This window comes from Ptychodera flava, chromosome 8 (assembly GCF_041260155.1).
Source record: "Ptychodera flava strain L36383 chromosome 8, AS_Pfla_20210202, whole genome shotgun sequence".
NCBI lineage: Eukaryota > Metazoa > Hemichordata > Enteropneusta > Ptychoderidae > Ptychodera > Ptychodera flava.
In genome coordinates this window covers 39,368,615-39,395,575 of record NC_091935.1, presented here as the reverse complement: position 1 = coordinate 39,395,575, position 26,961 = coordinate 39,368,615, and the positions used below count along the sequence as shown (strand labels likewise).

Below are 26,961 nucleotides of genomic sequence, written 5' to 3'. Positions count from 1 at the left end.
TAAAATGTTTACATCCATTTCATGCAGATATTGATTAAAATCATAGCACATCCCAAAAAATAAAAACCCATTTCCTGAATCGTCTTAATGCTGTAAACAAATTACTTTGGTTTACAAGTGATATTAGTCTAGTGATTATTACCATAACATTTTCATGCCTTGTTTTCCTAAGACTACATGTATATTGTAGTATATTGTAGTCATTCAGGTACTGGCTGAAAAGAAAACTGAAGGAAAGTGAATCTGACATGGTCTGTTGCTGTAGTATAGATGCCATTTGAATTTCAGTTTTCATATAGATGCATACTATTAAGAATGTTACACATTGTGCATGCTAGATCCAATGATATTCATATCATCAAAGATTGTAGAAATTTAGTCCCACGTTCCTGGCAATGTAGGTCAAACCTCTGAATAAATATTCAACCTAATGAACAAATCATTGGAAAGACTGACTGGGAAAACTTCACAAAATATAGATCAACAGTCACTGTCTTTTTGGAGTCTAGCTTGTAACTGATCTGACTAGAGAGAAAGATTTCCAAAGAAACTCTGGGTCCACTGCAAAAAGTCATTTTCTATTGTTTTCCTGGTGGAACTGAGTGCTTTTCCATGTAGAAGTTGACAAAATTATTTTTTGAAAAATCTATTCACAGATATTATTTCAAAACAAAATAAGTCAATTTAAATAAATAAATATGATCTGATAATGTATTACGTTGTTGGCAAAGTTTTAACAGTGCAAAGATTAATTTTTGTAAGGATAAATTTTTTCCATGCCATTGACATGCAGAGTGTGGGTTGACTTTGTCATTTTGAATTTTGCCCTGAATTTATGACTTTTCCGGGCATGGGAAGAGTTTTAAGTTGAAGACTTTCCATTTAATATGTTAAGTGTGCCATTTTTCAGTATTTTCACCATGGTATGATTTTAGACAATTCTTACAAATATATTTTATCATGGTGACACCAGTCGGTCAAAATAAAAGCACCACCAAAATTCAAATTATAACTTTTTATTGTTCTTGTTTACATATTACATGTACATATACATTCCATGCCCTTATTGATATCCAGCAGAATATGAATTTTCAGAATATGTTACAGTTACTTTTGTTTGACTGATTGGGAATCAAGTTACTTCAGGAGAGTTGGTGTGACAATGACAAAGAACTTTTGAAATGGCTAGATATGATAATTGAGATGAAGAACAGGAGTCCTCAACAAAGAAGTACATGTAAAGAGTAATTCATGAAACAATAGCAGCTGAAAGTGTAGGGTGCACTTGTATCTAGAATTAAAGGATGAAATTGCTATCTTTGAACATTTTCTTGCTATTTGTAAAATACAATGATAAAGTTGTATTTCAGTCCGGCATCTTGAAACAGGCTGAGAATTGACAATTGATGCCTTCAGCACTATTTACAAACAAAGGAGAAAAGATATAATGACATGTGTACCAAGACTCTCTCACAGGCCCTTGCTGACCATTCAGTGTAACCCTCTCATGCCTGAATGTTAAGATGGCATAGTCTCTGGCTACATCAGCTCAAAATCATGGCAGAAGAGGGCCCCCATAGAGGGCCACTGTGCATAGCCAGGGTAGGGCTGTGAGAGAGCCCAGTGTGTACCAGGGTAACTAGGATTAATATAAACTGACAGTTGCTTCAACAACCTGCAGACCTTGACATGAAACACAGCAACATTATACTGGACACTTACATATATCATACACTGACATCTGTATTCAAAAATTGCTTGTAGGAAAGCACATTTTTCTCTTGACATGCAAATAATACTATAAAAGAGTGAAATTCTTCATCTTCTTCTCTGAATATACAATATTGTTTAATCCTAACATATGACCAGGTTTTGAAAATATGATGAATATGTATCCAGCAAGTTGTACATCAAACTCTTCATGGGTATGTACCTATGTATCACTGATTCTGATACAGTTACTGTATTCGATATTTACATCGTTCTTGCTTGTATCAACTGTCCAAGGCATCATTAATTATGTTTACATCAATCTTTCCCCAAGGCTGTAAGTTAAACATATTTTGGTAATGCCTAATAATCACTTATGTCAGCACTTCATTTCTTATATCAACATTGCATACTGGTGTAGTTCACACAGGTTTCTGTATCTCTATATGCTGTACTGGGTAAGTGAGTTCCATAGTTGACACTATGGCAAATATGAGCGGTATCTGATCATGGAGGGCAACAGTAGGAAATACTTAGGGAAGTCTCTACAGTTGTTGCCATATGTCCAATGACACTCATAGTTCTTTTTCACATCTATACACTGCATGATACTGTTCCTAGCTATGTGAAGAGTATCAACTTTACCAATATTAATATTCTGCACTGTTTATGCTCCAGTTTCTTGCTGTGAGTAGACAAATATCTGTGCAATGTCGTCATGTTCATAAGTTCTCTTCAGGTAGGTATCTGTCAGCCTTAGTCCTGATATGCTCTAGACATGGAAGAAGTAGAAATACAGTGAGAAAACTGTTTGCGGTCTATAATGCAAAGATATTGCAATGGGTCATATAGATGAATTCGCACATAAATTTCAAGGATTGAGAGGTGCTGTTGACGACATGTTTTCTTGCAGACAAGTCTTATATTACTCTATCAACTCCAGGTAAATGTAAAATATAACACAGCTATTGACTCCTGAATCACAGAACACGGTGTGTATAAGTGAAATTCACTCGCCATAAATTTACAGTCAGCAGTGTTATCAATCATTCTCCAGTTCATTTTAATCTATCTTGTGACTTGATGCTGGTATTTTGCACGAGAATGCACACATAATCCAGGGGAGAGCTGATACAAAGCAAGGCTGTTTGTGTACATCACTGGCTATATGATCTATACCAGTACATCTCTTCATCATTGTGCTTACCTTTAATAGGGAGCTCATCGTAGTAACATTCAACAAAGTTTACAAGTATGTTATGTCACACATGGTAAATTATACAAGGTTACTCACCAACAAACCAGGTATTGATGCCAGTAAGTTGAGAGTTAAGACCATGCTATCACTGGGTTCCAGTTTACCAAGCTGTCTGCCAGATATACCACACCAATGTAAACCATTATTTTGGTTTTGCAATACCAGTAATAGATCCATGGTACGTTCACTGGGGAGAATCACATACAGATACAATGTATATCATATTAGGATAAAATGATCCATAGATCCATAAATACTGAACACTAGTTGAACTCTACAGTTTCTTAGAGAAAGTGTACCTACATGGAATTACACAATGTACCAATACTGTACTTATAGGGGCAGGTTTCTTATCAGCTCTGACTGAACACAACTTTAAAAGGAAAACAAAGGACTATAATCATATAGACAGTCAATGTCAACAACCACTAATGCAAGAACCAGGGATTGAGAACTGTCCCCTTTAATCAAGTGTCAAGATTGCGCTAATAGCAGACCACTGATGCAACTCAATGTCACTTGGTGACATGAGAACACTTTCTCCTATCACAAGAATGTATTTCAATCAGCATCGCACTCATATTGAAACTGTCTGAATATTGTGTTTTTTTCTGAAAAGATACGGTAGATGTAGGTTCACAACAGGAACATCACAATATTACTGACAGCACAGTGAAACTCATAGCTCCCTTCAGCTCTCTGATTAGTTGGCTTGACGACTTAACACACTGCTTCTCTGCCATCTGTGCATTAGGGATATGAACATGTTTGAAGAGATGTCTGTTTCTCTCTTCAACCAGTACAGACCTGCTTGTTCATTCAATCATCAAAATATAGATCATCTCACTTACCAACAATTGGTAACTTTACATTTGACCTCAAATGACTGTTCTAATTGTACACCATCAGGAATCTGTTCAATGGTCAGCCTGATATCACCATACCCTGGAGCCTGAAAAGGAAACGAAATATTAAAATCATATGCTCGTTTTGATCAAATTTAATATTTACATAATCTGCAATAGTTTAATATTACCGGTACTTCTAATCCAATCCACATTAGTCTGGATGGATTTGCCAGTACATGTATGTACAACATACAACAGGCCATGGAAAGGAATCTACTTGTTGTGTTATGTCCAGAGTCAAGCTGCTTCAAGTTATTATTAATGCTCTACACTGAAAGTAAACTGTAAATTTATGAAATATTCAAATACAGCCAACATCGTACAGGGACATGTATGTACTGGTACACAACCGACTGACACCAGCTGTCATGAAAGACAAGCAAAACCACCTGACATGAAGAGCCATGTGTCTCTATCTGATCACCTGTGTTTTTATTATTTTGCACTTATTTACACATTAGTGTAATATGCTAGCAGGATGACATACATGCCCAAACAGTTACAAAGTGATGATAAATCTTAAAAGTTATAAATTCAAATTTTTTACCATTCTCTGCAGCTGACTTGTCTGCAATCTTCCTCTCTCACCAAGATGAGTCTTCCACACAATATCTAATTTGCCAATGTTGGTAACACCCTTTGTGGTACTCTTGTCATGTGTCTCCACTGACTTTGGAGTCAGACAGAACAGATACTGTCTTGTATCCATTGGATTCAAATAATTCAAATTACCAAATGTAGTTTCACTGTAAGTAGAAATTACAACAAAAATACACACAATGTGACTTCCTCTTTTAATACTGGTTCGGGTTTTGAACATTTCAGAGAATGTCAATGCTATGAGCTACAGAATATAATATACTCCATATTGTGCGGAAGTTTCACCAGATAAAACCTTGAAATTGCTTGGAATATCAATATCATTCCTCATTTGAACTTCTGCTGTTTTGTTGAATGGCTGCAGTTGAAAATGGTCCTCTTAGGATGTCATAATTTGGAAAATCTGCCATGTTTAATAAACAAAAGCAACCAGGGTCACAACTTATACAAAATATTTCAAAGGGAACCTAATTTGAAACCCTTTTTCTTTTCTCATTGTATTTAAAAAACAATGACATATAACTTCAATATTGAATGACATCACCTGTTTGGTTGTGGGTTTCGTTATCTAACCCACTGGGTGGTTAAATTATTATCCTGAAACAAAACTTTTTAGCTATTGGTCTAGTAAGCACTCACTGTGGGAAGTGTTCCATTTTAAAGCACTCTTTTTCATGATGTTAACTTCTGCATTGAACTAAAAAAATATTGAGGTTTTCAGGAATATCAAATTTAAACACTTACCCTTCAGAACTGTTCGGTACTGAATTGAGTTCTTGAGCTGTATACAACGCTGATGGTTCTAACGTTACTTTGTCCATTACCATTGGACCATTTGTTATATTTTGAATTTGGGCTTCCAGATATACTGCATTGGACTGTAAATACAAACAGTTCAAGACATGTTAGGGAATGTCTTGTGGAAATGAATAGATCATATTTCCATGAATGAGAAGAAGAGATTGATAGAATCCCCAAGGATACCATATTTGCACCAAATCAGATAGATGTACCAAGTATCTTGTCATGCTGAAACTTTTCATAACTGATGAATAATGATGATTACTTCATGTGAAATTATGAAACAGACAATTGTAACCCTCAATTTCAATGAAAACCCTGTGCTTGATTTGCCATAGAAATAGTATTTTTCACAATGAGAAAATACTTCATTGGACAAAAGTTACAAAATTTGAGTCAATCATCAAACTATCACGCTTTACTGTATCTTTGTTATATTGCCATCACAATTATGTACTTGTCAACGTTGCATTGATCTCAAAATAAATTGTAACTTTTCCATTACTGGACTTGTAGATTTCATTACACTTTTACACATAGCTCCTCCAAAATCTATTCTTTCTAATTTTCAGAAGAAAACTTTGAACCACTGTATTATTGGAGATGTTGGTGCATAAACAAAAATTGATATGTTATGTAATCTGCTGTAATACAGTCTACCTCACCCATCGCATTCATTATCAAATGGTCCTTAAGGAATAAAATGATGATATTTTACCAGCACATTCGGTTGAGATCATTCCATGGGGTGAATGACATGAGTAATATTTACATACAGATTCATAAAAAAGACATAACCAAATCACAGCCAGTGTTTGAAATAATTTACCATCATAGCTATCGGCCAAAATGTGGCATATATCATCAGAATTTACCAGATAATTGCACTGGAATATGTCTAAGTGTGTTTCTACTGGACGAAAGGCAAATTATGGCTGGGAGTTGGTTCTGCAAGATGACTAATTATAAGGTCAAAGGTTAAACCATCACCAATTTTGAACTACTGGAGGAGTTATCACCCTTACAGCTCAGAAAGTAGGCAGAAGAAGAAGGTAATTGTTGTGGATAGAACTTAAAGCATTTTAATTGTTATGGTCTACAACTTACTACGTAGTCCTAGACATGGAAATAGGATCAATATGCAAGCAATAAAATATAGGGAAGAAGATCTGTGTTATTAGTTGCTGTGTTATAAACATGACACGCGCATCTCTGCTGTAAGATGACAGATGTTGTAGGATTGTAAGAAACACAGATGTATATATTGGGGAAATTCTTGATATTGTCAGGATACTGGTCCTTTGTTAACCCTTTGAACCCGGCTCGAACAGAAATGTCCGATGATGTCATAGAGTACAAGGGGGTCAGGGTGCAAAGGGTTAAAAGGCCAGTAGCTGTACCTTTTGATGATTCTTTTCACTATTTTTATTTTTAATGTCAAGCACAGTTTCTTGTTCTACTCCCCACAGCATGCTGAGATACACAGTATTCAGCTGGTGAACTCAGCCTGTACATGTGCAGATTGCATTGTTATTGTTGACAAGTGAATTCTAGTCTAGATTAGAATTCACGTGTAAGAAATAACAGTGCATTTTACAGTTGTAGATGCTATGTTGACAAGTGAATAGAGGGTGTTTCAACATGCTTTGGGGAGTAGAACATGATTTTGCATTTGGCATACAAAACAAAAACCATAACAAAAACAGTGAAAGAATCAGCAAAAGTTGCCTTTATATTGCAGGCTGTATTGATACAGGCATATTATGAAATTTCAACTTGTAAAAGCAAAGTTGGAATAGATTTTATGATTAATAAACATAAGGATGTAAACAAAAAAATTACTCGTTTAAAGGCGGAGCCTCCCTTTAAAAGGACGCCAAGGTATGGCGGCGTTCATTGTGTAAGTGGACACCAAACAGGCAACACGCAGGTACACGCTCCTGAAAATGTCACTTTTTAGTTTTCCCCGGCCGCAAAAACACAGACAGACTGCCAAGCGGTCAGCGTGAGGTTGTTGCCAATTGAACTCTGTGGTTATATTCAAAGTTTAACGTGACTGGAAGACAATTTTTTAGGAAATTCGAGCGTTTGTGGTGGGGAATCAATGACCATTGGCGATTTGAACCGACCGTCAATCAAAAGCTTGCATAAACTCTGTTTGCAGGATTAGCAAAATGTGAAGAAAGGTTGAGATCAGTTTGTGTAATTAATGTTATAGAAATCAAACATCATACTGGCCATGTGTTTTCATGACTAGGAGGAGAACTCACTAATGCGAGAACCTGGGATTGAAAAGTGCGGCTTTAATTAGACAGTCGAGAAAGCTGTCTATTGTTTAAGAAGATGAAGTAATATGATGATGTTACATACTCTGTACACACTTTATAACAGTAGTGTACACTTTCAAGTCCAACTTTATGAATTGCTGGAACAGGTAAAAGTACTTAACTGGACCTTAGCCTAAATATAAATGCCAAACACTGTATATACTGGCAGTGCTCAACTCATGGCTATGTACTCATTCATATTATAGTAATCCACTGTGTACTAAATGTTAGGCAGTGATTGAAATGAATAAGATTAAATGTTTAAATATCTCACCTCTGCATTATAGAACTTTGTCTTCACATCTAAAGGTTTCAAAACCTAAAGTTGAAACAAGCAGTATACATATATTTAAAAAAAGTGATGATCAGCTCACACTTATAATAAAGAGATTGACAAGTAAGTTGCAGTGGGTCTCCTCATCAGGTGCATACTGTATATCAGTGACACAAACTCCCCAAGCCATTCAATTTCAGAGAAAGGACAAACAGTTGCACCAGGGGAAATCCCAAAGTGGTAAGAAAGACTGGACAGTTTTGAAAATTTTCAGTGTAGTAGCCAAAAACTTTCTTGGGCTTTTGGTGTGGAGAATGAAATGGCAAATTGTAAAGAGAGAACTGTGAAAGTCCCTGTGCAGTTTGGCCCATACTCATAGTCTTTCACATGTATTTAATGAACTACCTTACAATTTAGTTTGCCGCTGAATTTTAAATATAACTGTAGTGACCATTTAATAGGAATCACCATGTAATATTTCAAAAAGGGCCGAGAAAATGTCCCATTATTTTTTAACAAAGCAGTTTATTTAATCTTCAGTGTAACTTGTCTATAGTGCTTGTTTATATAAATTTTCCAGATGCGTTTCTTTGTATCAAAGTTATGCCATAGCTTCATAACTTCATAGCATAATTCATAACTTGCTGCAGACAGCTAACCATTACCTCATTTAACTATCAAGTTATATACCTACCTGAAATTTGAAAAACTTCCTGAAATACATTTTTTCTCCCATAGCTGTTGTGTAACTCACTGCACAAACCAATCTAACAACAACAAATAAAAATGTCAGTCTGAGAGAAATATGTACAAGCTTTGCTTTCGACAAAATGACTGCGAACACTTGCAGTACACTATATGATCTTTCCTGGGCTCAAAATTAAAGTTAATGCTACTGTCATACAGTCTACTTGGCTAATCTAGCATAAATATCTGTTCATCATAATAAAAGTCATGATTCATAGGTCCTTTGGTCCAGCGCATAGCTCTGAGCAAAATATTTCTCCATCCTTGACCTTGGACCACTGGCTGACTACTGGCTATCCTCACATCTGGTATACTGAACCTCAGTGAAACCAATTCTTCTAATCATTTGTATACTGCTTACAAAGAAATCTTGGAGGATTGATACTTACAGTATAAATTGGTACATAAATAGGTCATTAAGATGTTTTCATACAGCACACTTGTGTACTGATGGCAGAGATTAGCACTTTCATTACAATTAGAATAAGATCCAGACAGAGTAAACATACCTAACTTGATTCTGAATGTAGAACTTACTGTACATGTACAGTAGGTTTTATCTCTGACGGGTTATATTTCTCAGTTGAAAATTGTGTTAATAATGGGAAGTGAACTGTACAAGTAAATTCCAATAGTTGCAAAGTAAGTAAATATCTTTGTTTGATTCCAATAAGAGAAGGCGAGTGGGTCAGAGGTTAAAAAGCATGAATACAAAAAATGAACACAAAACCAGTGTGCGTTTATTTGACAATATTCTCATATAGTCTAGTCGGAAGGTAGGGTTCCCATGCACCCCATGGATGTATTTTTTTAACCTACATTTTTGTAATCCTTAGGGTCTATATTTAATGAATTTTGATGTTCCCAAAATCAAATCGTGTCCCATGGGGTTCATTTGGCGCCATCTTTGCCGCCATCTTGGCCGCCATCTTGGATTTCAACAATGGGGTAGGGGTCACGTATCTACCGCTCGACGGAAACAGAAACAATAAAATACTATAAACGTTACATTTTTAGAAAGCCAAGATCGTGGCCTTTTCATTGATATATAACTTAATAGGGATTAATTAATATTCGAATGTCGATTAGACTTTATATTGGCCATTGGCCGTAAATCGTAAAATTTGCTAAATTTCACACTCAATAATTAAGTTCCCGTTCCTCCAAACAATTTTTCATAAGGTATTTATATATTTTTTGGAAGAACTCAGTGCAATAAACAAGAAAAACAACATTAAAAGTATGTGTCTTGAGATTTAGTGGGTGCATGAGCTTGTTTTCTTATTACGCGGTATTCCACATATCCGTGTGTAACATAAGGGGTAGGGGTAATGTTTCCCGTTCTGTTTCGAATCATGAATGATGAAACCATAAAAATGTTACATTTTTTGAAAGTGCTGCATCAGACCTTTCTAAATTTATATAGATTTATGGGGAAAAGTTGCATATTTAAAAGAAACAAAGCTTAAACCTTTCGGTTTGTGTCGATTTCAAGTAATTTTTTAAGAACGAAATTACAACATATGGGGTAGGGGTAATGTTTCCCTTTCTACCTCGAATCATGAATTACGAAACCGTATAAATGTTATACTGTTTGAAAGCTCTGGAATGGGCCTTTCCAAACATGTATAGTTTTATTGGGAAAAGTCCATATTTTAAACTTACAAAGCTTATGCCTTTCAGCTTGTGTCAATTTTAAGTCATTTTTTTAAGAACGAAATTACAACATATGGGGTAGGGGTAATGTTCCCCTTTCTGCCTCGAATCATGAATTACGAAACCATATAAATGTTATACTGTTTGAAAGCTCTGAAATTGGCCTTTCTAAACATGTATAGTTTTATTGGGAAAAGTCCATATTTTAAAGTTACAAAGCTTAAACCTTTCAGTTTGTGTCAATTTTAAGACATTTTTAAGAACGAAAATTACAACATATGGGGTAGGGGTAATGTTTCCCTTTCTGGCTCGAATTATGAATTATGAAACCATATAAATGTTATACTGTTTGAAAGCTCTGAAATGGGCCTTTCCAAACATGTATAGTCTTATTAGGAAAAGTCCATATTTTAAAGTTACAAAGCTTATGCCTTTCAGTTTGTGTCAATTTTAAGTGATTTTTTAAACAAAATTATAATATAAGGGTAGGGGTAATGTTTCCCGTTCTGCCTTGAACCATGAATTATGAAACCATATAAATATTATACCGTTTGAAAGCTCTGAAATTGGCTTTTTCAAACATGTATAGTTTCATTGGAGAAAGTTGCATATTTGAAAGTTACAAAGCTTAAGCCGTCCAGTTTGTGTAAATTTTAAGTGATTTTTTGAACAATATGCACAAAACAGTTAGTCCGTTGGCCAGGTATCGAAATCATCCCCTCTAAGGTATTTTACCCACTATGATTTTCTGTTAGCTAGTATTCTCAGCTGTCATAATTTGCTTATTTTCCATTTAACTGATGGTGTGTGATAGTGTTTGTGAAGGGCTGTCACGCCCTCCGTAGTAAAATACGAATGGGTTAGGGGAAAAACAAAAAAGTACCATAAACAATACATTCTTAGAAAGCCCAGATAATCCCCTTACCATTGGTATACAACTAAATGGGGATAAATCGATATTGAAAAATCGATTAGATTTTATATCGGACATGAAATGTAAATTGTATAATTTGCTTAATTTCAAACCCAATAATTAAGTTCATGTTCCTCCAAACAATTTTTACAAGGTATTTATATATCATTTGAAAGAACTTAATGCAATAGAGAAGTAAAAAACATTAAAAGAGTGTATCTTCTTGAGACTTATGGGGTGCGTCGATTGTTTACCTAATATATGGTATGCCGTACATCCCTCTATAATATACATTTAAGGGATAGGGGTATGGGTAATGTTTCCTCTCCTACCAAACGCAGCGAATAAGGAAGCCACATAAATATCATATCTCTGAAACACTAACGCAGTTGTTTTTCCAACAAGATATGGCTTGATGGGGTAAACTCAAAAATTATGCAGTGAAAATGCCTAAACTCAAAAGTTTGTGTTACTTTACTGACATTTACTTGTTAAAAGGAACATAGAAAAATACTCTATAGGCATTGAATAGCACTAAAAAGCTAAAATGGTGGTTAATAAAAGACGTTTTACTCATTTCAATAACTCAAATTAGGGAAAGAAAGTTAACAGCTATAATATGTCAAAAATTATATATTCCAAACCCACAAACACTAAATTGGATGTCATAGTCGTCATGCAAAGTTGATATGACAGCAGCAACAATCAATCCCTTTTCTTTAATTGTATCGCGAGAGATATATAAGCAATAAAGCACCACTTTGAAAGGATACCACACGGTTTTGACCGGTAAACAACATATACGCACGAACTTCAGTCGTGTGTATAAGGAGTGAAATGGTCAAAACCGAGCTCGAGTGGCGTACCCAACTTATAGGGGTTGTTTATCGCTATATTATATCAGTATATTGAAACTTGTGATAAAAATACAAACAATGTGAAAGAAACCCACTTTGGAGACAGAATGGCCAACTTTACAGTATATCGTAAATACATGCACAGTCACGTGACCGTCTTGGCAAATCAGAGCTCACTATTAATAGTGTTACTTTTAATACCACACGGGAACACGAGAGAATCTTTTATCGCTGAAAACCAATCACCATTAATCCACATAGCTTCTTCATAATAAGATAAGATGGATCGACAACACTTTACCTTCCTTACCAGAAAACAAGAGATCATAACCAATTTTTCGAAATTATTTTACAACGCAGAACACTATATACTCCCAATGAGGATTACATTTTCGACTAGGTACTAAAATTCAATAGCAAAATAATTCTGGAACTAAAACCCGAAAAGCCAAATGTCACAGAACGCATTCAAATTACGCAACTAAATAGTAAACAGAAGGCGAACAAACACTCTCTACACCAAGCAATAAGAAGGCGAGACAAACCTCAGAAAATGACTAAAAGGCTTATATTCCCATTGACACCTCAATGTTTAAAATGCCTTGTGAGTGAATCTATCATTAGTTTCTTATCATGGATGACATTTAACCAATGTTAGACCCTGACGTCTTTGAAGCAAAGACCCTACAAACGGACATTTTAGGGTCAATGCTTGAAGATACCATTCCCACCAGCATGATCGAATCAGAGAGACTAGATTGATCTAACTTTCGAGCTAGATCAGCCACCAGCAGTGAGAAAAAAATAAGTCAACATAATCATCAGAGTCAAGCGAGCTTGACAACGGCTTCACACATTATACTCCACAGAGAGGACATTCTTACACAATTCACAAAAAGCGTTCAATAGCTTCGTTAAAGGCATTGTTCGCGATCCCAGGGACGGGCATGGCTGGTTGCGTGGCAAATGCAAAATGTTGGTCATGCTGAATCAAGGTGTAATCAAGTAATAGCTTATTTATAGATTTGGAAAATCCTAATCCTGATAGTAATGATGGAATATAAACTTTGTGAAAAGTTGAGAAAATTTGCCACTTCTTTGATTTGTATGTTTTACATTCCATGTTGTACTAGCCTGTACTGTACATGAACAGTCAATACATCCGGCAAGTATTCTGTGCTGTTCTTTTATAGTTAGGTCCCCGCAATCCGAGATAAGTCTTTCTATAGTGTCAATCATTCTCTTCGATTACTGTAATCTACTCCAATAAATTCCCATTTAACTCATTTGTATGATTACAGGGAAGCCTAAGCCTATCTCTTACAATCTAAGATTTGAGATATTTGACAACAATATATATGCAATTTTCATATTTTTCATAGGCCTAAATAACACACAGAAGAAAGTCATACACAATGTTTTGTCCAATTGAAAGTCAAATTTTCACCGAAACAAGTAGAGGTGGCCATCTGTAAGCCAAACGAGAATTAATATTAGCAAAGATGGATATTAATTAAGCCTTTCCCATTTCCGATCCCAGTTACTCATACAACGGGGTATAAGCGAAAGCCAAGAGTATCGAATGTGTTGAAACCTAAGTGGCCCCTATTCAGTACCACGTAGCCTACAGGTACACCTTAAAGAATACTTACCAGGCCAAAATACCGAGTGTTGAATTCCTTCAAAAGTGGCAACACCTGGAAAGACACTGCGGCAACCAATTTATCACCCTGATCTCTAACTCTTTACCTCTACACCCAATAAGCACCGGGACTCAAGACAGTTGTACATCACAAACTTAAGAGAGCGATCGAAGACACTCGCTACACAGAACGCAGGATGGAAGGCTGCAAAGACGATTCTTCAAATAGGCAAAAAAGAGGCTAAAAACAACACAAACATTCACAGCAACGACGACAGGTCGGGTTTTCTTCCTATACTAAGGTACAAAACAAACCAAAGGGCCTTTCAAAGGCCACTGCACTTCCCTTAAAGCCCGGCTCGAAATGGACTGGGATCATGATTAGTGCCAAGTATGGTTGGGCGTTTTGGGGCATGGCTCTGCATAATGAGTCTGTTGGTAACGGTTGCGATCGTTCGCATTATCTGCGGATCTGTTTGCTCTCAGATCACGCTCAGGCTCGGACTAATATAGATACGTACAGCCTTCGTTTCAAGGTTCGTTTCAGTCATGCCATGGCAAATACTCGAAATAAAAAAGAAAGGAAAACTATCAACTTAATCAAACAAGAGTTTGCTTGAATGAATTTACCGAAGTTTCAGGCCATATCAACGTTCGTTATGTGAATGATTCAGCTGCTGACCGCCATGTACATACGGAATATTGGCGTCATCTAAAGTCGAATAATTATCAAAAAAGTAAAAAGCTTATATCTGGGCTTTCTAAGAATGTATTGTTTATGGTACTTTTTTGTTTTTGTTTCCGACTAGCGGTAAATATGTTACCCCTAACCCATTCCTATTTTACTACGGAGGGCGTGACAGCCCTTCACAAACAAGTCGTTACACTCTCACACATCATCAGTAAAATGGAAAATAAGCAGATTATGACAGCTGAGAATACTAGCTAACAGAAAATCATAGTGGGTAAAATGCCTTAGAGGGGATGATTTCGATACCTGGCCAACAGACTAACTGTTTTGTGCATATTGTTCAAAAAAATCACTTAAAATTGACACAAACTGAAAGGCTTAAGCTTTGTAACTTTCAAATATGCAACTTTCCCCAATAAAACTATACATGTTTGAAAAGGCCAATTTCAGAGCTTTCAAACAGTATAACATTTATATGGTTTCATAATTCATGGTTCAAGGCAGAACGGGAAATATTACCCCTACCCCTTATATTATAATTTTGTTTAAAAAATCACTTAAAATTGACACAAACTGAAAGGCATAAGCTTTGTAACTTTAAAATATGGATTTTCCCCAATAAAACAACACATGTTTGGCAAGGCCAATTTCAGAGCTTTCAAACGGTATAACATTTATATGGTTTCATAATTCATGGTTCAAGGGAGAACGGGAAACATTACCCCTACCCCTTATATTAAAATTTTGTTTAAAAAATGACTTAAAATTGACACAAACCGAAAGGTTTAAGCTTTGTAAGTTTAAAATATGGACTTTTCCCAATAAAACTATACATGTTTAGAAAGGCCAATTTCAGAGCTTTCAAACAGTATAACATTTATATGGTTTCGTAATTCATGGTTCGAGGCAGAAAGGGAAACATTACCCCTACCCCATATGTTGTAATTTCGTCCTCAAAAAATCACTTAAAATTTACACAAACTGAAAGACATAAGCTTTGTAAGTTTAAAATATGGACTTTTCCCAATAAAACTATACATGTTTGGAAAGGCCCATTCCAGAGCTTTCAAACAGTATAACATTTATATTGTTTCGTAATTCATGTTTCAAGGCAGAAAGGGAAACATTACCCCTACCCCATATGTTGTAATTTCGTTCTTAAAAAATCACTTAAAATCGACACAAACCGAAAGGTTTAAGCTTTGTTTCTTTTAAATATGCAACTTTTCCCCATAAATCTATATATTTTTAGAAAGGTCTGATGCAGCACTTTCAAAAAATGTAACATTTTTATGGTTTCATCATTCATGATTCGAAACAGAAAGGGAAACATTACCCCTACCCCTTATGTTACACACGGATATGTGGCATACCGCGTAATAAGAAAACAAGCTCATGCACCCACTAAATCTCAAGACACATACTTTTAATGTTGTTTTTCTTGTTTATTGCACTGAGTTCTTCCAAAAAATATATAAATACCTTATGAAAAATTGTTTGGAGGAACGGGATCTTAATTATTGGGTGTGAAATTTAGCAAATTTTACGATTTACGGCCAATGACCGATATAAAGTCTAATCGACGTTCGAATATTTATTAATCCCTATTAAGTTATATATCAATGAAAAGGCCATGATCTTGGCTTTCTAAAAATGTAACGTTTATAATATTTTATTGTTTCTGTTTCCGTTGAGCGGTAGATACGTGATCCCTACCCCATTGTTGAAATCCAAGATGGCGGCCAAGATGGCGGCAAAGATGGCGCCAAATGAACCCCATGGGACACGATTTGATTTTGGGAACATCAAAATTCATTAAATATAGACCCTAAGGATTACAAAAATGTAGGTTAAAAAAATACATCCATGGGGTGCATGGGAACCCTACCTTCCGACCCGACTAATATACCTTGCACTTTCCTGTACTCAATGGTAAATATGCTTCTAGAAGGTACTGTTTTGTGTTGCCGCACAATTCTACTGTTATGATATCACTGCTACAGAGAATCGTAAAAATAATGACTTAGTTTTGTGACAAAATGTCGCTAATGAAGAAAAAATCTGCAAGTTTGTGATATTTACCCGGAAAACTCTGAAAACCTACACAGACAAGGACTCATACAGTACATGTAATAAAGAATTTACTGACTTTGGCCTAGTAGTCTACAAATCAAAATTAAGTTTGTCTTACATGTGAGTTCCTAATTCTTTGACTTCATGATACACCACTTCATCGATGCAATTTTCAGGTTCTAAACTAGGACTTGGTTTTGCATTGCCTCCAGATAAAGTAAGCCTTTGTGAACTGGTCTGTAAGTCTGTCTTGACAAGTATTTCTTGCACAGCCTGGTTACTATCATTGTGTACACTGATATAACATGAAAATGTTTCTCCCAGGAAAATGTTCCTGTATGAATCAAAATCAGTATAAACTTCTGATTTAGCATACAAGTTCCATTGGCTGCAATGAATCATCACATCAACAAACAAACCAGGGTATAGAACAATTTCAAAATACTGTACCACAGAGGTAAAACTTAAGGTCCCCTTACTGATCAAAGAAATGACCACAATAACTTAAACAATCTTCCTGGAATGCATATTTGCAGGTCAATATTAAACTTATAATATTACATCAGAACTGCATTCTGCCTTAAGCAGCAACAGTGATTTCAATGTTTACAAAAAGTTTATGGTTTTATGACAAAAAACCAACTTTGTACATTCTACATTTTTGATGGTCGTTGTCTACATTTTTGATGGTCATTGTCGGCTTTGTAAAATTGATGATATTTAGACAAGATCATCAAAGTACATCATGGTAACCATAGAAGCAATATTACAGCGGTTTCACTCACCCAAAGTTTTGTGGAAGTGTTAGTAGCTCCCCAGTGGCAAATGACTCAATATTTTTAGTGGCAGCCAGGTCTGCTTGTAAGGCTTGTACAAAGAGATTGCCTGGAAGGTCTCTGTCTTCTGATATCACAGGAATGGTGGTTGCAAATGATGGCTTAGTCAACCTCATAACTGCAAGGAAACATGAAACAAGATCATGTATTAATACTTGTTAGAACATATCTCATAATATACGTATCACCATCATAATCCAACTACAGTATTTATTTTATTAGCCAGATTGCTGTTTAAGCACATTCCAAGATTCTGACTGATAACTGACTTTTCAAATAATATACCATTTGTATGCCTTGATGAGTTGCTAGTCTTGCAAAGCTATTTTCATCTCCCTTTTTCATCAGTACCCGGTCTTTCTATCAATAAGATTTCCACACACACCATAGCACAGGATGTACTATTGCTAAGACTGTGCACATCACAGTTAGAACAAAGTAATAACATTTTTTGTTTTGCGCCCACTCAAATGTTTGAAAACATGAGCAGGAAGGCGGTAAAAAAACACATACAAGAAAATTAAAACACACAAGTTATATTTTCTTGATATTTCAATGTAACAACATAAGTGTCATTACAAAAATCATCAGAAACTTCTTTCATCGTGATCATCATAACTTACAAGATGTGAAATTTTGTAAACAAAGAGTTGTAGGCAGAATAGCTGCTCAGTAAAATGCTATTCGAACCATAGACAGTAGAAAAAACCTTTTATGTGCACACAGATGCAAAACAAAGAATTAAATTACTTTGGCCTTAATTGAGATCTATTAAATGCAGTGTATACCTATAATTATGGCAGATTAAAAAGATAAACATTAACAGATTATTAGTATGAAGTATCAGTAACTGGTTTTTTCCATACTGGTCCCACTTCACAAATTGGACATGTCCCAACCCTTTTCCTGCCAAGTCCATATTTCACCACCAGGTCAAGATGGTTAAAATTAATGAAACACAACATATTCAATATGATGTATTTTAACATAATACTGTACATTTGAAGGCTGTTGAAAATATAATACTGTAAAGTTGATTTTTTTTGGACAAAAGATGCTATAACATACCAAGCCAAGTGGGTGAAAATACGTCATGTTTTGGCTCAATACCGCTTTTTACTGACTTGGCTGATGGGGAAGTGATACAGTTATTACTGTCTGGCAGGAAAAGGGTTAAGTGAACTGGGACAGATCCTGGTGGCCAAATGGGACCATGCAGTCCCAGAGTGCATTTTGAAGCCAACTGGGACCGGTCCTGGAAGCCAACTGGGACCAGTCCTGGAAGCAGTCCTTGAAGCAAACTGGGACTGGTCCTGGAGGCCAACTGAGACAGGTCCCAGAGTGCATTTTGAAGCCAACTGGGACCGGTCCCAGAGTGCATTTTGAGCCAACTGGGAGTCCCAGTTAGCGGTCCCAGTTAGGGGTTTGACCTACCCTTACATACCGGTACATGATGAATGACATGAATGCATGTATAAATGACTTGAATCTTTTGCAAACTAAGGGGTCAGTCACAATCAGGGTGCGCTAGAGTGTGTCACTTAGGTCAAAATTTCAAGTTCATGATAACTGTCCAGTTAAATAATATGTTGAAAGGTTATGGTATGGGGCATATCTTCCTAAAATTTGGTGAAGCAAACGTCATTAGTTTTACCACAGTGCACATGTTTTATATGGTCGACGCAGTGTCACGGACGCTACAGAAATGTTGTACATGAAACACAAATGTCATAATAAAATTTTAAACAATGATTTGTTAATGCTTTCTTATGTTATTACAATATAAAAGATGCATATTGGCATTAAAATAAGCTATACTTGGTATGATTTACTTAATTTTTCCATGAATAACACAACCTCAAGTTTAGTGAGAAATACAACAATATTGATCATATTTTTTAATAGGACTTTCAACTTCTCTATGTCCTTCCACTGGTATGCTGTACTTAAAAGTTTTATTGTCATGAATTAACCATGCTATAGCAACAATATTAATACCATTTAGTGTAATCAAAATGAACTTCTTTCTAAAATATTTTCTGTTTAGTATGATATGTAATTTTGTCACGGACGCTACCAAAATCAAACTTGAAAGTTAGGTCAATTTGAAATATAAAAAGCAATCAACAATCTGGTTTTTTCTTTCTCTTTTCTCCAAAACTTTTCTCTATCAAACATTTAAATTGTGAAAATTGTGTCAAAACATTGACAATTTCTTTAAATTGAACAAGAAAGCTATAGCAACTACTACAAAAATCAGAGTATGTGAAAAATGTCTATACCAGTAATAAACTTTCAATACGTCAAAAAACACAGAAGTTAACATTGCTTGTGCCTTAATTAAAGTGTAAAACCAAGATAAAACTAGACACCTAGATCAGGCTAGAGCGACAGGTTGTTAAACTTTGACCTGTGGTCCCACAATAAAATTTGCTACAATGTATCTGACACACCACCCCAGAAATCCAAATGGCTTGCAGCTGTTCTAACACCTGTCAGGATGGGGCGCACACACACCTAGGTGAGGCTGGAAATCAGAGACGTAGTCTGCCAACCTTTGACCTCTGTTCTATAATATATCTGTACTCTCTGACGAGCGTAAAGTTGGCGTCATACTCATCCTCATCCTCAGCCTCAGGGGTCACGCAAAAATGAGGATGAGGATGACGCTACAGCGTCAGCTCCACCGGCGTCAGATCCGATTATTCCCAAATCCGTCTGATGGAATGATAAGTGAAAAATGTCTTTAAAAATGTGCTCCAAGTTTCATATCACTGCAAATGTTAATTAAAACACAGAGGGATTTGCATTTCATAATATTTAGTTACCTCTCTCCGTTTCTCATGTTGTAGTTATAACGCAACACATTCTTAGCCCTTATTTCCTTAAAGTTCAAAGGTTTTATGTTTAATACATTGACTTTTCAGGCCTCAAGTCATAGTTATACAAGTTAATTGTTTTATATGTCTTTTGAATAATTAGGGCTTTCATATCACCTCTCATGGTGGCGATTTTTACACATTTCGGACCATGTCTACCTTTTTTGCACCAATTTTTGGAAAATCTTAACGCAAGAGTTAAGAGGATACCAACAAACACATCCGCGGATCAATGGACTGAAAATTACGAACATTTCCAAAAAACTATTCCATATGAGATATTCAGACGATAAAATATTACCTGCAAACCAGTTTTAGGATTCAAAAGAAAGTTGAGAAAGAATGGAGTTGTACCGGTGGCCGAAAACGACACAGACCCTCTTCAGTTTGTAATTGCGTCGTTCTGTTAGAGCTGCGTCGTTCTGTTTTGATCTGCGCTCTTCAGTTTGTAATTGCGTCGTTCTGTTTGAGCTGCGTCGTTCTGTTTTGAACTGCGCTCTTCAGTTTGTAATTGCGTCGTTCTGTTAGAGCTGCGTCGTTCTGTTTGATCTGCGCTCTTCAGTTTGTAATTGCGTCGTTCTGTTAGAGCTGCGTCGTTCTGTTTGAGCTGCGTCGTTCTGTTTTGACCTGCGCTCTTCAGTTTGTAATTGCGTCGTTCTGTTTGAGCTGCGTCGTTCTGTTTTGACCTGCGCTCTTCAGTTTGTAATTGCGTCGTACTGTTTGAACTGTATCGTTCTGTTTGATCGTCGCTCTTCAGTTTGTTTTGTTGTAATAAAGGGAAAGCAACTCCACACATCGTTCATATCTGAGTTGTTTGCATTCTGTGTATGATATTGTGTATATTGTGAGTGTGTATCATGTTTGATTGTTTTATGTGAGTATTGGTCAGCCATGGCGAATGTAATAAAGGGAAAGCAACTCCTCATATCGTTCATATGTGAATTCTTTGCGTTTTGTGTATGATTCTATGTGTGTGTATATAATGTTTAGCTGTTTTATGTAAAGGGTTGATTAGCCATGGCGAGACGTACCCGTAATTTACGTGTCTTCAGTGTCTTGCTGTTAACCCACATCGGAGCGGAGAGACTAGCGTTACACTGCGATCCTTTGAAGCTACGTTTCGAAAACAGAGTTTTCTTCATCAGTCACTTAAAATTCATTTTTGATTGGTGAGACATGTTGAATGATTGATTGATTTTGTGTGTTAATATGTTGTTCCACTGAAGTTTGTTGTTCAATTACGGAAGCTATGTCCACGGTTTAGTCTTGTTGTGTTTGCGTATGCTCATTTGAATCTGAGTGCGAGCTATTGTAGCTTTGTGAAGTCTGGCATTTGTAAGTGTATCGCATACTTCTGTTCCTTCTGTATGCGATTATTGGTTGCTCGAAGGTTTGCAGCATGAAAAAAATATTTTGGACAAGATTTCACTGACGTTCTTGATCCAAGGCTTAAATAGTATAAAATCATGGATTTTTGTATAAAATACAGCAAAAACGGGCTAAGTGTCAAAGACACAAGGAAAAAAAAGCTGGAGCAACAAAAAAGGACTTCGAAATTAAGAAAGTGAAATAGATAAAACATGAAAAGACATTGATGAAGTTCAGAGAGCTTTAGATGATATTTACGAAGTCAAAACACAAGGTATTATTCAACGTGCTAGAGTAAGATGACATGAGCTTGGTGAAAAAAGCAATGCTTATTTTTTGAAGCTTGAAAAGAGAAATCATTACAAAAATCACATTCGTAAACTTCAAGCATCTACAGATTTAAATGAAATTTTAAACACGTAGAAAAATTTTATCCAAATTTATACCAGACTACACATTGTTTTCCTGAAGAAAAACCAGAAGAGTTCACTGGCGATTTGCATATTCCTTTACTGTCAGAATTATAGAACAATATTTGTGAGGGTTATTTGAGTCTCGAAGAGGGCTACCAAGCTTCGAAAAACATGTCCAGTAATAAAAGCCCGGAGAATGGCGTTTCTGGCCCTTTATATGGTAATTTAATTGTACTGAGTTTAAACTATATGTACACGTCCATATGGAGAGTTGTCAGTGTCAGTTTCCCCAAAGACAAGCAACCATTACTTTGATTGATAAAAAAGAAAAAGATCGTCTGCAGCTGAAAACTTGGGGACCTATTTGTCTTTTAAACTTTTATTATAAAAATTGTTGCCAAGGCCCTTTTAATTCGAATTTCAAAGTTTTATCGGAAATAATTTACCAAAATCAAGCTGGTTAATATGTAAAAGGTCGCTACACCGGTGACGCTGTTGACCGGTCGTCCCCTTCGTCGACCATCAGACCAACTTCATGAACTTTCCGAGCGCAAGGTGAATCGTGGCAGAAATATACAATTACACTTACTTGAACTAATTTCTACACAAACTGGGAAAAGTTTACTTCAATCAGTTGACAAAATATGTCTCCGAAAAATCTAAGCGTGTCAATAGCCACCTTGGCTATTGCCACGCGCGTGGCAATAGGCAACTTGGCTATTGCCACTCGCGTGGAATAGGCAACTTGGCTATTGCCACGCGCGTGGCAATAGACACTCCGAATATATATATATATATATATATATATATATATATATATATATATATATATATATATATATATATATATATATATATATATATATATATATATGTCTAGTAAACACAATACGAACACAACCTTTAACACAATAGAACAAAGTTAGACATCCTAGCTTCCAGAATGAAAGAATACGTACAATCTGCCGTTTATATACCACGAAATTTATCCACTGAACCTGACTTGAGGCGATTGATAAAGAAAGTCTGGCAAACTTTCGAAACATAGCGTTAGTGTCGTACGCAGTGTCTCTACTCTGGAGTACAGACTGCACTGACATTCATATTTAGCTGTCTCGCCGTACCTAAATTGCCATTGTACAGACTGCACTGACATTCATATTCAGCTGTCTCGCCGTACCTATTCTGTTCTGTACACAAGACAGTGAAACAAAAAATACACACCACCATACATTAAACGCAAACAACCAATATGTGAACGATGTGTGGAGTTGCTCTCCCTCTACTACCTATGACTCCACGGGCACCCATGCCAAGTTGCATATTCTCCAAGTGACCGTTCAATGTTTGTTACAAAATGTTTACTCCAGTACTTCCGTGTTATGCTGAAAACAAACTGAAGAGCACAGATCAAACAGAACGATGCAGTTCAAACAGAACGACGCAATTACAAACTGAAGAGCGCAGGTCAAAACAGAACGACGCAGCTCTAACAGAACGACGCAATTACAAACTGAAGAGCGCAGGTCAAAACAGAACGACGCAGCTCAAACAGAACGACGCAGCTCAAACAGAACGACGCAATTACAAACTGAAGAGGGTCTGTGTCGTTTTCGGCCACGGTAGAGTTGTTATTTTCTTAAGTTATGGGGAATTTATCATTTATCCATCATCGGGTAGCGTAACTTCGGCAATCTTTGGATACGACGCTGAAGCTGATGCTGAGTAGCGTCATTTTAGCGTCAGCTAGAAAGGTCACTGAGGATGAGGATGATGATGATGCCAACTTTACGTTCGTACTCTCTGCCTTCATAATATGTGAAAGTAGCGGAGACAGAGTTAACACAAATGTCATTTCTTACCCCCTTGATTTTTAAAATTCAAACTATGATAACAAAACAATAAAATGTGGTGGTTATTTCACATTCAGATTGGCTTATAATCTGAAAAACAATGTTTGCATTTTATCGTAGCATCCGTGACATAATGAATTGAAATGGAATACACAATAATAAATGCATATACAGCACAGAATTCATTGTTCTTTTCACTAGAATTCTAATAACATATTCAATATAATTACTGCATTCTTAAAAAACACCAATCTAAGTGTTACAGTTGAGGCTCAACATAAATTTTTGAGTGTTTTATTACTTTTTAAAAATCAATTTGTGCAAATGTACAGTTTTATGCCTTGAAGACATTTTGTAACTCAACTCCATGTATGTACACCCAATACACACTAGTATTTATGTTTCAGTGGATTAACTGCTTTAAAATGTTTTAAATATAGTTATTAATTATGACTATGTAGTAAACACCGTCACGGACGCTACACCGTCACGGATGCTACATTTCCATATTTTTGGAATATTAATAGTGAATGCAAGGGACAGTAATTATATAATTTGTTTATTTAAGGTAGGCACCTATTGACACTTAGGCCTGTGACATCAGATCTTTTATAACTCCTGTTGTCCTTAAGATATGAGTGTGTCACGGACGCTACAAGAAATTCCGACCACAACCATCTCCATTTTCATTATTCACAAAACAATACAATATGCAATTTTATTTTAATTTTGGTGTATAAACTGCTTGCCATGGATGTTGAGGTTGGAATTAAATTCAATATTACAATATTTTACCCATTTTTCTACATAAAAAGTAAAGGTATATGTACTTATGGTCATAAAACACAAAAAACATAACGATGTTACAGTTTTGGTAAAAATACCACAGTTTCTGTTCCGATGCACATAATCACATGAAATAACTTGTGAAAGAAAGATTAGGTATTCTGCAATAACATATGTAAGCTAAAAATTCCACAATTTTAACACTGTGTTCCAAAAAACATTTTGAAATTAAGTACATTTTGAAGTGAAACAGCATAACGCTACTTTTTACAGTTTTTAAAGGCATTTTGTGGATGTACAACCAAACCTGCACAATATATGCAATATTTCTTTATGTGACCAAGTTAGATACAACTATTACTATTTATTAGAAACAAATAAGCAATATAATATCAGTCTGAATAGCAGATATATGTCCATAACAAATGAAAATCATCTAGCGCACCCTGATTGTGACTGACCCGTAAGTTGAGATGTCAGGCTATGTAAGCCTGCCATTTGAACAATGCAGGAGGCAAATATACGCTGTACGTAGTTGCATCCTAACACAGATAAATTTCAATGCAGAAATGTGCAGAAAGTATTCCTGTACATTCTAATATTTTCAATTGACCTCAATGATCATATATCACACAAAAAATGACTTTTCAAAATGAAAACAAAATGCTTAAAGTACAGCTGAATTATGTGTATATTTAGCATTTTGTACAATCTTCAGTGATGCACACAGGATTTTCAAACCAGGGGACACTGTGTCCTGCTACTGTTTATTTTTGGGGACATTTTGCACATTTTGGGGACAACATGTCAGTTGTCAATCAAATTTTGTATTACTCTGTACAAGTCAGTTTCACAAAACAAAATTCAAGCTATCGGGACCGCATCTCTATGTTTGAATTTCTAGCAGGAAATTGTAGTATTACCCATATCTGCAGCCAATCAGAGCTCAGTTCGACTAGAAGCAAGTTATGATATCAAGTACAACGCAATAATTACTTCTAATCACAGCTACGAAAGTATGTAAATATAAGCCTAAAAGTAATCATGTAAAACAAAGGCCACTGTCAGTATCATATATTACCCAAAGACGTTTTCAAACACAGTCGACTCATGAATGCGCTGAGGTGACACACAGTACAAGAGAATGCAGGACAACTGGTTCTGTTTTGGGGACACTGTTGCAAGGGCCCCTTCTGGCCGCAACACTGTATCTATACAATCTGAGAACATATTGGTATCAGATCATGTTGGAGACTCCAATTTTGGTAAGGATGACTGTCTTTGTAATAGGGGGAGGGGGTAATTATGAGTGCCCTTAAAGTCTACACTTGTGGCTACTCATTCGAGTGTCAAAGGTGTTTATAAATCATGTAATAGTGTGAATGACTTGTGTGGGACAAATAAGAACAAAAGAAAAAACAAACCAAAAAAAGATAAAAACATGAAATATAGCATCTGTCCAGGATTTGTTAAGTTCCATAACCTGAGACACGACTTTTCTTGAATTCTTCTAACTTTGATATTGTCTCCTTCCCAAAAGCTTTGCCCTCCCCTCTCAGTGACTGGGTGGGGACGCTCCTCTGCCCGACACCGCTGACAGAGAGCAGATTCTCCTATAGCTGTGGTATCTGCCACAGGCACTCGACTCAATGCAAGAAACTAGCGCTGATGCAACCAGTATTAATAATTATTACTGGTTGTATCAGTGACGGTTTGCTGGCATCGCATCGAGTCGCGAGTGTCTGTGGTATCCGCAAGCTATGGATCCCAAATCAACGGTGATTGGCAGTGGGATGAAGTACAAACTAATTTCGTGCACAATTTTTTAGAAGTTTCACAATTCCGAATTTGCAAATACGAATATTTGATAAATGTGATTCGATAAAAATAACACTGCACTCACCCTTCAGAGCAAGTAGGTGTTCCTTTTCTCGACCGGCTTCCATTTTAGTTGTCATTGCGCTACTCTATATAGTCGATGGCTTCAGTCGTTGCCTTTATAGAAGCTAAGGGTACCAGATTCTTAACTCTTACATGTATGGTGTTGTGTTACCTGCTTCACTTATTTGAATCGATGGGACCTGTGTGTGATTATGATTTACAAAATGCAGCAGATTGAGCTCGGAGATGTGCGTACGGTGTTTCGCGTTCTGGTACGAATAACGCCACCTATCGGTGGAGTTATTACATCTCAGTTTCCTAGTTTTTGATTTCATGAAGTTGTACAAAATTTTCCAGCATATTTTGAACACAACTTGTTAACTTATTGACTGAAATCAATTATTTGATACGGTGGTTTTTACAGTATTCGACAAGTCGAATACTCCGTGAAATTCACAGCGGCTAACTCACTATTTGCATAAAGATAG

At 36.1% G+C, this 26,961-nt stretch overlaps 1 protein-coding gene across 1 annotated transcript; it reads right to left on the bottom strand.

Moving 5' to 3' along the window:
• Positions 1 to 1,000: 1,000 nt before the first annotated feature.
• Positions 1,001 to 26,941, bottom strand: LOC139139306 (trafficking protein particle complex subunit 13-like). Its single transcript, XM_070708181.1, has 10 exons — positions 26,496 to 26,941; positions 17,243 to 17,411; positions 16,576 to 16,791; positions 8,573 to 8,645; positions 7,879 to 7,923; positions 5,221 to 5,354; positions 4,424 to 4,622; positions 3,820 to 3,920; positions 3,005 to 3,155; positions 1,001 to 2,482 (listed from the first exon to the last, which is right to left on the bottom strand). Exons 1-10 carry the CDS (start codon positions 26,548 to 26,550, stop codon positions 2,378 to 2,380), a joined length of 1,248 nt encoding a protein of 415 aa, XP_070564282.1. The 5' UTR covers positions 26,551 to 26,941; the 3' UTR covers positions 1,001 to 2,377.
• Positions 26,942 to 26,961: the final 20 nt, after the last annotated feature.

Excerpts from the sequence above, each read along its gene's own strand:
- LOC139139306 (XM_070708181.1), bottom strand. The coding sequence starts at position 26,550 with ATGACAACTAAAATGGAAGCCGGTCGAGAAAAGGAACACCTACTTGCT. Across the intron at positions 16,792-17,242 it reads ACACTTCCACAAAACTTTGG|GAACATTTTCCTGGGAGAAA; the intron begins GTGAGTGAAACC and ends TGATTCATACAG. Across the intron at positions 3,156-3,819 it reads TGTAAAGTTACCAATTGTTG|TGAACGTACCATGGATCTAT; the intron begins GTAAGTGAGATG and ends GATTCTCCCCAG.